This window comes from Psittacula echo (genome assembly GCF_963264785.1).
Source record: "Psittacula echo genome assembly, chromosome: 2".
In the NCBI taxonomy this organism is placed as follows: domain Eukaryota; kingdom Metazoa; phylum Chordata; class Aves; order Psittaciformes; family Psittacidae; genus Psittacula; species Psittacula echo.
The window spans coordinates 111,679,542-111,695,927 of record NC_137737.1 but is presented as its reverse complement, the minus strand read 5'-3'; the positions used below and the strand labels follow the sequence as shown (position 1 = coordinate 111,695,927).

Sequence of the window (16,386 nt, the reverse complement as noted above, 5' to 3'; positions counted from 1 at the left end):
TCACAGAACTCCATTTTATAGAGGATTCTACAAAATTATACATTAGGAAGAACATAGGAATTTGTTACTAGTTGGTTTTAAAAGAAGAGTACTCATAGGGTCATGAAATATGTTAACTCTGAGAAGATTAAATGCACAAAGAAAAAGAAAGGATTATTAAGGTGCAAACAAGAAATACAAAGGAATAGGACCACAGTCATTTTGAATTAAATTCTAAGCTGTTTTACTCCTCTATCAAAACTTTCTGACAAAGACAATTAAAGATGACATGCAGACAAAGCCTGACAGATCAAGTTCACACATCCTGTCCCATTCCTCCCATGCATGAACAACTTGTTCAGATTGTCAAAACTCAGGTAAAATGATGTCAAACCATAGGTATACAAAAAAGGAATGCTACCTCTGCCTTGCACAGTGCACCATATTAGCACATTAACCACACCACTATTTGGCACACTCTTGCTACCATATCAGATTACAATTTGACACTCAATTTGTAGCTCATTATTTTTATGGTTCTCTTTTGAAATTTACTTTTTCTTTTGAAAATAAGTTTATTTAAAAATTTCATCACAAGATCCTGATACTTTTTTGCCTAGCTGTAAAACTACTTTTCTAAAGTCTTAACCTAGGAGAAAGGAATTGGTAAAAAGTCAACAGAAGAATAGAAGAATGAGACATAAGGCTTTGCTATGCACTGTGACCTAAAACCATCTCAAACAATCACGAAGTCAAACTGAATTTCTATGACAAATTTCTGTCTCTCAGTTTAAACAAAGATGCACAGTTGAAAGAAAGCAAAAAAATTTGCACAATACAAAGATGCTAAGTGTACTGCCACTACAACAACATAAAACATCTTTTCACAACCTATTAAAAAAGAAAAAAAAAAAAAAATCAAGTTTTTAAGATATTTATATTCCCAGGCATTACTACTGAGGAATGGAGGGAGGAAGGGGAATATCCAAAAAAAACCTCAAAACTTACTCCAATTCCTTCTGTAACTGCTGGAATTGTTCAGTTATCTTCTTATTTTCATCCTGTAAGTTGTTTTTTTCATTCACTGCAATTTATATTGAAAAAAAGAGGGGGGAAAAAAATAAAAGTCAATGCACACATGTTAACATGTTATATATTACATCTAATTTCGTCAGGCCCTTTAAGGAAACAGAACCAATTCTGTAATATCATACCACATACCTTCTCTGTGGCTTACCAAAATTAATTTTCAAGCTAGTAATTAAAAAGGTTGTAAAATACTGTGCTGGAAAACATAGAAGCGTCAAAATTACCAGATCGTAATACTAGCTCTGCACCATCATTAGTTACTTTTGTCTATGTACATATAAATGAGACTGTGTTGTAAAGATGAATTAATTGCTCACTCAGCTCCATGGAAAAAACTGCTTCCTTAGGTTGAAGACAGCCTACATAGTATAAAGTATTCAGAATTTGGTTTTAGCCACTGCAGCAACCAGACAGTTGGAGAGAACAGGAAAAAAAAAAAACAATTTCTTAAAAATCAGATAAATGTTTTGGAATTTAAGACAGACTAGTCAGATTTTTTTCTACTTTACTTTTCTTTTTCAAATTTATTCAGCCTGTACTTCACACAAGCTTACTGCATCAATTTTAGCCTTTCTTCCACATTGTCTCAAACTAATATAATGATAGCTCCCAACTTCTCTGTTAACTTTTATTTTTCTTCTCTTGTGTTTTTTTTTGGTTGGTTGGGTTTTGTTGTTTTTTTTGTTTGTTTGTTGTATATTTTACCTCTGGGTTATTCTTGACTGACCTTTTTTGCTGGTTGCAGGAAACACAAATTGTCATATAGAACTTAAGGCAAACCCATGGAAGACTACTGCTCTATCAGAGAGTGATCAAGATTTGTAGCTAACCCGCCTCACCTTGATCTTCAAGGCTCAGTGTTTCAATTAAAGATTGGCTGTACTCTGTTTGTTGTTAATCATTAAACTCAAGGATTCAGAATATTTTTATTTAAATATCCTATATTAAAAGTCCTTGAAAAAATTATGTATTTTATATTAGTAAAGAATCTAATATTTTTACAATTAAATAAAGCACTGAAAAGCTATTTTGTGTGTCTGGCATTTCCCATATTTGAGATCTTGCTGAATGTCGGCTTTTTCTTGTTCAAGCAAGACAACTAAATGATACAAAATAATTAATCAATGGTAAAAATACCATTAATATTTTAAATTTCTGCCCTATATTATTTAGCACTTTACACAGCCAATCCCAACCTTTCCAAACCCTTTTATAATGAGATTTGTTGTGCCCTGCCTTCATGTCACCTACAGCAAACAGGCTTTTTTTTTCCTGTCCCATACATACTTCCTGATTTCAAAATGGGCTGGCTACAAGATTCCTGGTGTAAAGCAACTCTTTTGTGGCTTCAGAGGGTTATGTGAAGGGTATGGGTTTACTGCACTTAAACTCCAAGATCAACTACAGGATCCTAGCTGGACCCAGGTAACTTTTGTTTGAACTTGCTACTTTCTGATCACCAGTTACTTCTGAAGTCAGGGTTTCCTTAGGAAAGCTGGCAATCAGTCATTCTCTGCCTTAGCCCTAGGAATAAACAGAAGCAGCCACATTTTATCTAAAGTAGCCACTTTACACTGTAAGATTTCCCAAATCAGTTCACTTTCAGTATCAACACTTCAATCTAAGACGGTGGGTCAAATGACTAGTAATTGGTATGTTGAATATTTTAAGGCTGTAGAGTTAAGTACCCCCCAGATGAACTTCTTGGGCTTTCACCATACATAAATTATATCAAATTACAGGAATTCACAAAGAACTAGTTTACAAAATAGTGTGTTTTGTCTTGAGACTCATGGATAAAACTCACTGAGTTCAGTGATAAGTTTAAGATTCTGTTGCCGGATATTTTCAAACTCTTGCTGCTTCTTTCTCATATGTTCTTCAGTTACAGCACAACGATCACATAATCCCGCTCTTAACCTACAATAAAATTAAGAAGAAAAGAGTCCCTCTGTTAAGAAAATACTGCCATACATGAAGCATACCCACACTTACCTGGCCTTTTGAACAATGAAAACCAGAAAATTTCTGACAATGATGCAGAACACTGCTAAGTACTGTGGCTTTGTATGTCGACATCACAGTATTTTGAGATTTCAGAATGACCTAATACTACATGCTCCAACGTTTGTATAAATGGCTGTAGGTACTGAATACTTCTCAACCAACATGCATTACCTTATTTAATAAAGTAGAGCATGCTACACCTTACCACTGAAAACCTTTGTGATACGTCCTACTAAGAACATTGTGAGATATAAATTATCATTCATTATTAATTCAAGCAAATAGACATAAACAAATCATTTCAGTAAATATAATTGCTACTTCATCTAAGACAGATACATCTCTGTAATTAAACAAAGCAATCAAATAAAAAGGACAAATAATAAGTTTACACTGTAACAAATACCAACCAAATACAAAATCCTTTATCTGGACACCAATGATCAGAAGTGGATCCAGAATTCCATGTTAGGCATTGCCTCTGCTGTTTCTAATAGTTTAGATCAGCTGTTTAAAGCATATCTGCTATTAAAAAAGGACTTGTTATGAATCACTCCATCTTGACACATTCATTCATGCAATGAAATGAGTGTTCATTTTCCAGGTGATAACTGAAGTGTATTTCTGGTACAAATCAAAAAGCTAGCAGTATTACCAAAGTGAAAACCAGATTCTCTTTTGCCTGATAAATAAAAGATCAATTAGTCAAGAGTTCTGCATTGCTGCTGCTAGCACATGAAGTAAAAAATAAGTAACAACATAAAATTAAAACAAACCAAAACTCACATTTCCAATTCCACAGTTAACACTGGAAGTTAAAGTCATCCTGGTTTATGGGTATTTTAGCATTGTGGAATTGTGGAAAGAGTAAAATACTGAAATGCCTCTTCATACTAGCTTATCTGACTGTGTAATAAACACATTATTATCATCTCCTTGTATTAAACCACTTCAAATACTCTTTTTATTTTCCACAATGCAAGTACTTCATCTGCTAAGGGATTTGAAAAGTCCATTCACTCTGCAAATGTCTCTCTGCCTTTGTGGTGTGAAAGTTTATTACCTGCAGAGTTACAAATTTATCCCTAATGCCTTCCACAGAAAACAGAATTCAAAGCAAAATTTGAGTATCATGGCTCTAAAATTTAAAATAACACAGGCATGTGGGAAAATAATTTACAATGTAATGGTCTCTTGTTCCCACAAAGCTCCCGAGAGCCTATTAGTAGCAAATTCAACATACACTTTCCAAAACAAGTATAATTTTTAAAGATGAAAAAAATGCACTGTAATTTCACATCTATTGGTTTTGCTTTCCTATACCAGATTAAACAGGAAAGTAAAAGAGAAAGGCAGACTGTTGAAAGGTGATCAGAATGTCTAAGTCCAAAAGAAGGCAAAAGACAGAACCTGCGATTAAATTATGTAGAACAGACAACTGGTAAAAAAAACCTCCTCATATCTGAAAGATTTCATAGTGATATTCCTAGTTATTTCCTGAGTTTCAAACTATATAACATAGTTTACAGAATTCTGTGCTTTGTTCTACATCTCATGCCATTTGGATTGTATTGGAAAGGGTCTGGTTTACTAAAAACAAAACCAAAACAACAAAAACATCACCAAAACAGAAAGAGACAAAAAACCCAACAAAATAAAAATAAACCACCCAGCTTATAGAGTAGCTCTGGATATTTTGCAAGAGCAAACCACAACAAACCCAAAAGCTCAAAGGCACTACTTCACCTGTCTTCTAAAACCTTGATAGTGTCATGAAGTGCTTTTTGCTGTTCTCTGAGCTGTTGGTTCTTAGTATAAAACTCTTCAAGCCTCTCTGCATCCCTAAAATCAAACAGAGAAAAAAAATGTTCAAGGTTATTCTATGTGTTAAATAAAATAATAACTAGTTAACAATACAAATATAAAAAAATAAATAGTTAAAATACAGATATTAGTTTTTCAATACAGAATTCTATCAAGCATGTTTCTTTTTCTTGGGAAATGTGATTATTGTAAGCACAAATACTAAGTTGAAGATAAACTAAGCAAGTGTTTCTGACTAATGGTAGTTTAGAAATGTTCTGAGTTAGGAAAGCAGCAGCTAGTTTCTAATTCATCTGAGCTTCTCTTGATAAATTTGATTTTTCTCAGGACAAAAATTAAGTTGATGACAATCAGGACATAAAAGCTAACAGTATTCAAGCAACAATTCCAGGGAATGTAAGGTCAAGCACTTTACTTATTTTACTGTGTCGCAGAATTGTTGGGAAGCTAACTGGGGGCTTTCACAATCTGGTTGTCTTGACCTTGACTTAGCAGTGAGTGAATCTTCTGGTGTGGCAAACCACAGTAGGTTTGTAAAGCTCACAAGCCATTAGAGGTTTAGTTCCTAAAGAAGCAGTTCTCAGAGTCCGCAGAATGTGGATTCCCCTAATACGAATATAGAGAACTTTCTTTCCAAGAACCTCAGAAACAGAAGATATTGGATGAAGTACTTTCTCTAAAAGCCAGGACTATGCAATTAACAAAGAACATTTCCTCCTCAAAAGAGCCAAGGAAAAAGCAGCAACATTAACTTCTCAATTTTAGCTCCCCTCCACTTTAATGATCAGATCACACCACCACTTAAATATAGAAAGAAGGTATGAGCAACAAGGACACAAATGTTTTCCGTGAGGAAATTAACTTTCAGTAAAAGTTAAGCAGCTGTATCTCTAACATTACAATGACTAATATTAGAAAATCAATTCTCAGCTCTTCCTTTTACCATGGAACCCTTTGTATATTCCATGAAAGCAAGTGTTTGTTTTCAGTGTGCCTGTGATGGATAATTTGAGGAAGCCACGAAATTGGCTCACAAAAGGCTAAGCACATACACAACAAGAAACAAAAACATATTTACTAACTTGCTGATATAATTCTTTCACACAGGCGTATTTTTAGGCTGGCATTACCCCTTTAAGACACATTAAGTAAAACACATTTTCATATTACTGGCATATACACTAATACAAGAAATTAACAATCATGGGTCATAAAGCGAATGGGACAGCTGGAAGCCTCCAGCGTACAATCAGACATATTAATTCTGAAATTTAAGTAAAGATATTTTATTTTTCTATACTACCACCCAGACGAATATTGTCCTTTTCAGCTGCATATACAACATATAAAACAATTACATGCAAACAGCATCAGGGACCATTAAGGACTTGTGCTTTCACTTGGGGAGGACAGTGTTAAAGTTAAGCTACCTTAGTTCATTAAAGAAGTACAGCCAAATTTAAAGTTTGACTAAACCAGCCTGTATTTTTCTGATGCTTATGGCATTAAAAAACAAAACAAAACAACAAAACCACATTTTTTTCTTTTTTTGGTTTATGCAACTTACAGAAGGCAGAAAATATCAAATTTAAAAATATTTTCTCAAGCTACCTTTAAGTCATTCTATGGCATTGAGTTATTTGTAAATAAATAAATAAATAAATTAACATATGCTAATACTCCATGCCTTCCACCTATCCCCCACTCTCATCAGTGCACCTGACAAACATGACAGACATTTTTGGCTATGAAGGCACTGTATAATGAACAGTCTCTGACCTAGCATTTACAAGTCATTAGCTCCACTGCTGAAGTGGGATACAAAATAAGGCGCTCATTGTCAGCTGATTACCAGGTCTGAAATACTAAACCTCAGGTATTCAGATGCTCCAAGGAGAACAAGACCTCCTATGTAACAGTACTGTATCGACAATGTGGTAATTGTAGAAAGATTCCAACAACAATTAAGCCATTTGGTATGTGTTCTGTCACATCACCGATAATATTCATCATTTAGAACTTTAACTGATCAATTTAAGATTTCAGAAATGGAAGCAATTCGCAATACACCAGGTTAACACCAGCAGCAAAAGATAATTTCATCCTTTTTGTACATCTGAAGGAATAATCCATAAAACCTTAGTTGATCTTACAAGAATTACAGCTTGTTTAATAAATTAGATCATTAGGGTGAGTACTTACAAGCATCTTTCCTTTTTCAACTTAGATATTTTCAGTTGTAAGCCTAAAAAGTGGAAAAAAAGAAAATACATGTTATAGAAATCTGATTTTTTTAAAAAAAAAAAAGAGTAACAATAACGAAACAATAAACCAACTCTCCTTTTGCCACTGACATCTGCAAAAGAGAAAGAAAATGGTTCATTTTGGATTTTTTGAGCATGTTCTAAACAGGATCTTGAAAACACATACAGCTATTATGATCTCTAGGAAGTAGAGACTTCTTAAACAAACAAGCAGATTCCCACTTAAATAGGCATAAAACCACCTTTGTACAAAAACCACACACGAATACTAGGCACTGTCAATATATTTTCATTGACTATGACTACATAAGTAGCATAAAGTGTTCTGTGTACACATAAACGTGTAACATTACACTTGAAATGTAGCACCCAACCACTGCACTGAAAGATGTATTACAATGTATACACATAAAGGAAACATTACAAAATACATGATTGGAGGCTTTAAAACACAAAAGGCTAACGTACTCTTGGAGGCATGCTACTAGACCCTCTCAGTGAAAGCTGCTTTGGAACATTTTAGGGTGAACTGAGAAATGGTATTTCATTTGTGGCCTTTCTCCCATTACAGCCCACACACTCATAAACATCTGTTCCATGCAGAAGTAGAAAGGTTTGCAAATACAACCGATGCTCTTGGCAGGAGTGGCCAGCTGAGAGCCCAGGGGCTAGACAGCAGTCCAGCCAATCTGCTTGCATGGCTTTGGGCGCATGCGTGGGGGGGGGGGGGCAGGAAGATAAAGGTGCTTTAAGTACAGCACAGCTTAACAAGTGGGATGAAGTGCTATGAAATTTATGTGATACTATCCCTACACAAGCAGGCCATTCCTATTCTAAATAAATGGTCAGAAATGATCGGACTCCCATGGTATAACATCTTCTTAAATACAAACACAATAGAAGTTTTTGTATGACATAAGAAAGTAATATAACTATTTTTCCGCAAGGCCATATTTTCTTCAAACTATGGAAAAATTGTAAGCAACTTCAGGTTGAACATTCATGTGTCTTGTAAAAGCATTACTTATTTAGGATAATAGGATAAACTTACGAAACAAAAGCACTTTTAAAGAAAACTTCTGACAATTTTGAATTTAAACCAAAACACATACCCACACTATACCTTACTATAGAAAATGTTGGTTAAGGCAGCTAACAGACTTTTTGTCTTCTCCCAACCACTCTCAACTGGGAACAGCTCAAAGGGGAAAACTACTTGCTGGAGAAGGTTCACTCTTCAGGCTACTTAAAGTATAACAGTCAGACCAGCCAGGGCCTCAGTGAACCCGTGCCACAGACAAGGTGCCAGTGAGACAATGAGATAAAAATGCACAGAGACTACTTAAAATAACCCAACAAAACAGTTCTTAAGAAATATAGTAAGATTTCTTTTATCTCTTCAGTATTCAGCACCTGTGAGATGTTTCATTCTATCATGCAGATCAGCATAGAAAGAGGGTTTATTTTTCTTAAGTAGCTGCTATTCATCAAGTCAATTAGGCATCTGCAATTATAACCCCTATAAAGAGTGCTTCAATGCTGCTCCACGCCCATCGGAAGGAATGAAGCTGCACAACAATGCATCTCCTGTATGAACAGGTAGTCTGTTCAGCAAGTATTTAGGCTTGTAACATTGGCAACCTGAGCCACAAAAGGCCCAGTACTGTGCTACAGGTAACACTATCTCCCCTTTCACCTGAATTAAGGAGGAACCAAACTAGTTATTCAAAGGTTGCATTTTTTTCCTTAATTCAAATGACTGCAATGAGAAGGCAGGAAACCAGTTTGCCACATTTAACCAAGAGCATTGAATTTCTACATCAGGTGTAATCTCTGTTTTTTGCTTTTCCAGAGCACTGGGAGATTTTAAGCATACTTATTTAAAGAGCTTAGCTTTTTCAGGTTTCCTTATTTAACACATTAGTGAGCATATAAACTTATGTGGAACTACACTATTTACATTCCCAATTCAATTTTATATTTTACATAATATTTCTATGGAACAGATAAGCTGCAGACTATATAAATCTACTTCACATAAAGCTTTTAAGTGCTTTAGTAAATGACACATTGTCCCCATTAAATTAATGTAGACTTTCAAGCTATCATTAGGCAGATTAATTACACGCACAACACTTTCATGAAATTTGCAACTTCATTAGACTATGTACCTGTAATATTTCAGCTAATGGCTATGACAATTTCCATTCTTATGGATTTTCAAATGCATTAAATGCACTTTCTTAAAACCGACAGTGCCTAGGAAGACTGCAGTGTCTTTACAGCTGAAGTTTTCTCAGAACGAGTTGGACAAGCTTCTGTCAGCAATAACACAGACATAATCCTACCTTAAAGGTATAGAGATGGACCAGATGACCTCCTAAGATCCCTTCCAGCCCTGTTTTCTATAATTCTTTACTTTTGAGGAACTTCCAGCCATTTCCTTTCCTATAGCAATCTATCAACGAGATTGCATACCTCAATTTTCTCTGCTTCTATGACTAGAGGTTTTTCCTTATTGATAACTCCTTCTTTTCAGAAGAAAGAAATTACTGGAAAAAAATTGGCCATTTCTTGTACACAAAACTCTCCTCATGTTTCTATGCTGAAATACGTTTATTTTTAGTATAGAACTTTAGACTTGAATTCATCCCCAGGAACCATGTTGGTAAGACCCACATGCAACAAGTATCCATGTAATTATTTGGGTAGAAATTAGTCACTTTATAAACACCATTATTAAATTCCTTGCTAATTTGTAAGCATTATGCAAGTATCCAACATAATCAACAGCTAGAAAATAAGAGTAAATACAGTTTTAATAACTACTTTTCTGAGTTGCTGAGGACTTCTGAATTCACGAAAAGCCAACTGGCATTAACCATGCCCAACATCTTTGGAAATCCTACAACTAATATTAAAAGAATAAGCAGCTGGGTTTGTTTAGTTAACATGGTAGAAAAAAATACACACTCTGCAATACAGTAATATAAAGATTCTATCAAACTCATTTCAAACTCTATGAGTTTGAAGTATTCTCTAGTCTATATTCTATAGATCTATAAATATTATAACTTGTATAAAATGCCTCACCATTTCAAGTTCATGTGTTATAAATCCTACTTTTCATGGATTTGTAATACATAATTAGAATTCTACCATCACAGTGTTCAGTACACTGTGCATTTTACATGCAAAAAGCTTGTATTCCAACTAACTTTCCCTTAATCCACCTTCCACCATCTTTAAAATAAATTTTGCTGACATTTAGATTGGAAACTCATGAGTCAATTTTAATTCTTATTTACAGACTTCAGAAACAAGCAAAGTCCAGGCAAGCCTGTGTTTGATGTTTCTAAAATATCTCCCAGTACCATTTTCTATAAGAGGATCCCCACCTTTTGAAAAAATTAACTATCCTTCAGGCATGCCTTTGATGTTATCATGGAAGACCTAATTTTACCTAACATAGTGCGGGACATACTGACAAAGGGCTAGGCATGAAAAACATTGCCTAGTGGCAAAATTATATGGCCACACCCAGAATGCATTCTAAAGAGTATCTTCACTTGCATAATGAAAACCAAAACGTGAAAAATCACGTGCTGCACATCCCAAGAAACTAGAGAAGGGGTCACTTAACATTACCCTCTACATTAGAGCTTTTTGTCTGTTCAGTTTTTGTTGTTCAGACATGCCATAGATTGCCAGATCCCATTCTGTCAGTACTCCCACATTTATCTGCAGTTGACATCACACCCACTCTGGAAAGAACCACCAAGAATTAAATAAAAAGAAAAAATAAAAAGAAAAAAGTAATAAAAAATAAAGAAGATTCTTTTTTATGTTTTGGGACACAATATAAAATTGTATTTAAAATTTTTAGACATACTTTTTTTTCTCCATGTAACAAAATGCTACTATCTGGTACATTTTTCCTTTCAGTTGCCGAACTGAAAGATTTTTTGTTTGGTTGGCTTTCGGTTTAAGTTACTAACACGAAGTGTCAAGGCCCAATGTTGCAAATTGTTGAATCAAGACTTTCAATGGGAGGTATGAAACATCTATATATTATAAAACGCCTCCCACCCCACCCCCCACTCCAGCTTTTGAAATTAAGATGGGATAATATAACTAGACCCAAATGGACAGACCTGGAATTGTTTTGAGCTGGTGGGAAAAAGAAGGCCACTGGAATGGTATAGCTACAAAGGTCCACTTGCATGATTCATAAAACTCACCAGCTTTTATTCCAACCTAATATAAATTATTTCATGCATAAGGATATGCTAGTTGGAATTTTCAGTCAAATACTGTTCTAATTCCATCCAAAAGAATGGATCATGCAACTTAACATTAGCAGAACAAAATGTTAACTTCTTATGATGGGTTTAGAGCAAAACATTTTATGAACACTACTTATAAAACAGTAAGAATACACACACAGTGTATAATTCATCTTTGATTGTGAATTTCTTGCACTGCTGAAGAATAAACAGACATTAACAGTCAATTCATAGTAAAACTGAAATCACAGGTTATAAAATACAATGAAAGAATAAGCAACTATCACAAGTTTCATTGAGAAAATTTAGAACACTAAAAACTGAAAAAATAATTTTCACTTCAGTAATATTAACCTGCAGTGATATTTTGTGTAGGTTAGGGGAAATCAACAATGCAAACCATTTTAACATATCTGAAGTAACTAAACCTAAAGGTAAAAGAAAAAAATAAATCCACTGAATAACTTGATTTGGAAACTTTGAATCACAATTCATTAAAGTAGCATTTAAATATTTCCTAAGCAAACACAGATCACATTTAACATTGTGTTACTTCTTCTTCACTGACCTATGTCATGATTTAAGCCCAGCCAGTAACTCAGAACCAGGCAGCTGCTTGCTCATTCCTGAGCCCAGGACAACCTAGCAAATAATTTATAACCGTTGATAGTTTAAATCTAATCCCATTAAGCCAGGTTTAGGCGGTAAATCTGTAAGAACTGTTTGCAATCATCCAGTCCAACTTTCCACATAACATAAGACATTAAAAATCTATTTAGTACTCTGGTTCAAAGTTTCCATGTGGTAAGAGAGAACGTTCTGTGAACCCAAACATTAACAATTTACCTTGTACTTCTTTATCATGACATTCTTTCAGTTTGGACCATAATTCCTTGAAGAAATCTCCTGTAGGTTCTGCAGAACTAGGGCTCCCACAGCTTCCTCCAGATGCATTCATCTTGCTCTTTTCTGCTCCCAACTTCGTTGACTTATTTGCAGAACTGGCTCACTCTCACACTTTAAGTCTTAAATTACATAGTTATAAAGCTGTTTCTGAAGACAGGTGTATGCCTGTAATGACAGATCAACAACACTTACTTTTGCATTTATCAGAGTATAACTTGCAGCTATGGATTAAATACAAAGTTTACTGCCTATCCTTGTCAAGTTGTACTTACACACTGACAGTCACCCTGAACATCTGGAAGATGCTAAGAATTCTGCTACAAGTAATTATAAACTAAAAGAATACTCCCTCTCAAACCAACTCTAAACTTAAAATAAAATGAAGGTGCCTGGGAGTCTTTATTCTTTTTCTATATAAAGCTCCATTTAAACAGAAACTCCAATTTCCAAAAGTAACCCATGCTTCCATGGCTGTGATCAAAAACATTTGTCAGAAGTTTAACCAGAGGTGCATTTGTGTATATATATCCTTTACATAAACATGGATTAAAATGACACCCTTCTGCAAAGAAAAGCTCACACCCCCATTCAAGTCTTTGTGATTCTACACTGAAATGATTCCCACTCCCTCATGAAAAGGATTTAGGGAGTAATCTCAAAATTCATACATCTCCAAAACATTAGTATTTGAGGAGAATTATCAAGGTCACACAGCTCTGTCTTAAAAGCCTGACTGCCTACACAATTCAGAACAATCTGAAACACAATTCTTATTTGAAGTGTTTCTTAGCACAGACGATGCCCTCGGGTAAAACACAGGGGAAGCATGGTACTTAGACCAGCGTCTGAGCAAATGCAAGATTCAATTCAATTGTCACTGGTTGTCCAGTATCGAAGTACTCAAGTAATCTCTCTGACCTTCAGTTCCCTGTGAGTGAAACTAAGTTTTTCTTAATATTTTCCTAGAAAACATTCTAATTCCCATTTTTATGTGGTCAATTTCAAACAAACACTTCTGAACTGGGATGGTGTTATTAATTACCAGTTGGACATAGCTACCTCTGTAATTACTCTGTAATATAAATTATAATAAGAAAAGAAAAAGAAATCTTAAGGTATTTTGTGCTTTTCCTAAAGCAGCAGCCCAAGGAAGCAAACCACAATGTCTATATAAATAAGAGGAGCAATTGCTTCTCAAATTTTTGAGGCACAAGTTATAGTTGCAGTTTGGATAACAGAAGGTCTACAGTCAGTCAAGAAGCTGCACTCCCTATCTTGAGAGCCTTCAAGCAACTTAGAATATCTGAGTACAGCTACTGGTTTAGCTGGTCCTCTATATTCACCATGATAAAATGTTTAGTTCAGTGGTCAGTGGCCTGGTGTATAGCCTGGAGGCCATAGTTCCAGTCTTCTTTCTCATATCTCTGTGCACAGCCTTAAGTGAGTCACTTTTCTTTCAGTCTGGCTGTATTTAAAGTGGAATAAAAATAATGGAATAAACAAAACAAAGGTGTACTCTCAACAACACAGGAACACTTGAACTGTGCATTTTCTACAGTATAAGGATACTTAAATGGAGCTGTCAGTATTTGGCAACCATTAGGTAGCTTCACATTTGCTTTAAGATGCTCTGTCCATAGAAAACTCAGTTCCTATTTCAGCACCTGGTTTCAAGTTAGTCTCTTACTTTCATCAAGTTAAGTCCTTGATAGAAAATAAAATTACCTTTCCAAATTAGCAATGGCTACAATTCTCAAGTGGAAGCTGAAGAGTAATCTGCCTGCATCTTTGCAGCTGAAGTGCTCCACTTTGTGTGCACTCACATTAAGTCATGTTACAATGCTTCTTCTCTATGGAACCACTTGCCTAGTGACATTAGAAACGCCTTTTAAACTCTTATTTTTCTACCTTCAACACAGATATCTCAGAGACCATGTTTTTCTTTTTACGGCAGTGAAACCAACAAACTTGCTCTCACTGTCTTAGATTTCAGTATGCCAGATATATCATTGTCAAGAAAAGGGAGGCTGACTCTAGAATTAGTAATGGCTGTCCCTAGTGGTTTTGTTTTGGTTCTTTTTTTTCTTCTCCAAAGATGACCAAGAAAAACAAATGTACAAAACTTGTTCAGTTTCTGAGAAGGATTAGTACATCAATTGAATAGAAAAGGGGGGGGGGGGGGAACAGCATTTTCCTAAGTTTCACCTACTTCAGCATCCCAAAATGCTTTCACACTGCTTTCAACAGGTGCTCAACCTCCTTCAAATAGACAGCCCCCACAAGAGTTAACATAGAGCCTTTGACAGGTCTGAGTAGTCACACAGGTGTAAAAGGCATTCAGTGATGTCAGCTCCTCAACTCAGTCGCCAGTCCTAAGAATGATTTTCTAGTCCTTAGGTGAAACAGAACACCTGAGCTGACAGTTGCAGGCAGGGAGAGAGCTGGAAGGTCTCTGAGGAGAGAGGGAAGCACAATGCCAGCCCCTCTCCCGAACACCCTGCTGCTGTCGGCAAGCAGAAAGCAGGGCCACTCTCTTAGACGGGGCTTTGCTCCCCACAACCCTTTCACAGGACAACCTAAATATTTCTACTTCCCTGTTCTTCCAACCACCAACTCCCTTCGGCATAACACTTCGCACTGCTCCATAAACGACTGCCTTCCCACACACAACTTCAGCAGCACTGACAGCTACCACCGATAAAGCACTGACACTGTTTATTTATACTTCGCTGACAGGAACACACTCCTCCTCTGCAATTGTGGAGAGCACAAAGCCTCCCACCAAAGAGCCTGAGCACCAGCTGATCCTACAAACTTAAGTCTCCTGTACCTACTTTCATTTTCTTTCTTTCCTTTCCCTTTGCACAAGCACTGCACAGAAAACTCACTCGTCTCAAGACACGTCGGGATGCTCTGAGAAATTCTGCCATGACCAGCGCATGAGCGACAGCTCTTCAGCCGGGAACAAGTACCAGCGCCTCAGCTTCCCGCCAGGCTTCTGCCACACCCAGGAGCTCGGACAGCAAAAGAGAGGTCGGGCATGTCCCACACGCCCCTTCTCCCAGGCGGCACCAAGGCCGGCGGGAGCCTCCGAAACGGAGCGAACAGGCAAGCGCGGCCCACACCCCGGGGGCTGCCAGCAGGAGGAGCGACAGTGTCCGCAACGTGCCCCGCGGGAACCCTGCGGAACTCGGGGCCGGGTGAATGGGAGACCCTGCTCGCGGCCCTGCAGCGGAATCCGTCCCGGGAGCGGCCGTTGCCAGGCGGCGGCGGTATGGACTGCGCGCGCCGTTACCTGGTTGGCTCCCGACGGCTCTACGGGCAACGGCGGGAAATGGGAAAATAGCTGGGGCCGAGCACTTCCCCTGAGGTGGGAGTGGGAGGGGTCTGCTCAGTTCTCGCGAGGCTTCTGAGCTGCTCTCGCGAGAGTGGGCTGTGGGGGTCTGGTCCCCTGCGGTTGCCTTCACGTCGTTGCCGCATGGTGTCGTACACCTGGTGGGTCCGTGGGTGTTATCTGAGCTCTCTCCTCAGCCTGTTTCTGTCCTGATCTCTGGAATTTCCACAGAGAGCAGCCAGAAAAAGCAAGGGGGTGAGCACCTTGTTAGATGCTAGGGTGAAGCATGGCAGCAGGCACAAAACACTGGAAAAGCAAAGGTTTTTTTGAGCGAGGGCCTTCATTAAAACAAATGCTACCTGCATAAGGGAGAGCCTACCTGAGCTAAGTTCTTGCAGGTTTAGAGTCAGAGGGGATTTTTAGGATATACTGGCCTTTGTAGTAGTCAGGCTGTGCTGCCAAGTCTCCCCTTCTCCGCAGGATTTTTAGTCTACTGACTTCTGCGGTTTACACACAGAAGATGTATTTACAGTGCTTTCTCCTCAGTCTTAACAGGATCTATGGGTTTGTCATTTTAGCATAAAACAGAACAGCCTAGGGCATATTTTAATGTTTTCTGTGAGCATGAACTGGTATGGTATAAGGCAGCTGAACTTTTGAGTCACTTTTGTTAACATTTTTTTTCCCAAATGGTGTA

The 16,386-nt window shown here is 37.0% G+C and overlaps 1 protein-coding gene across 1 annotated transcript in view; it reads right to left on the bottom strand.

Annotated features, from left to right (window-relative positions):
* The window catches only part of RBBP8 (RB binding protein 8, endonuclease), a gene marked incomplete at both ends in the record, with an annotated part of 31,850 nt that extends 19,443 nt beyond the window's left edge, over positions 1-12,407 (bottom strand). The window contains 5 exons of the mRNA XM_080610734.1: positions 988-1,063; positions 2,876-2,988; positions 4,822-4,917; positions 7,102-7,144; positions 12,296-12,407. Coding sequence (XP_080466860.1) covers positions 988-1,063; positions 2,876-2,988; positions 4,822-4,917; positions 7,102-7,144; positions 12,296-12,407 — 440 coding nt within the window. The remainder of the gene's footprint in view (positions 1-987; positions 1,064-2,875; positions 2,989-4,821; positions 4,918-7,101; positions 7,145-12,295) is intronic.
* Positions 12,408-16,386: the final 3,979 nt, after the last annotated feature.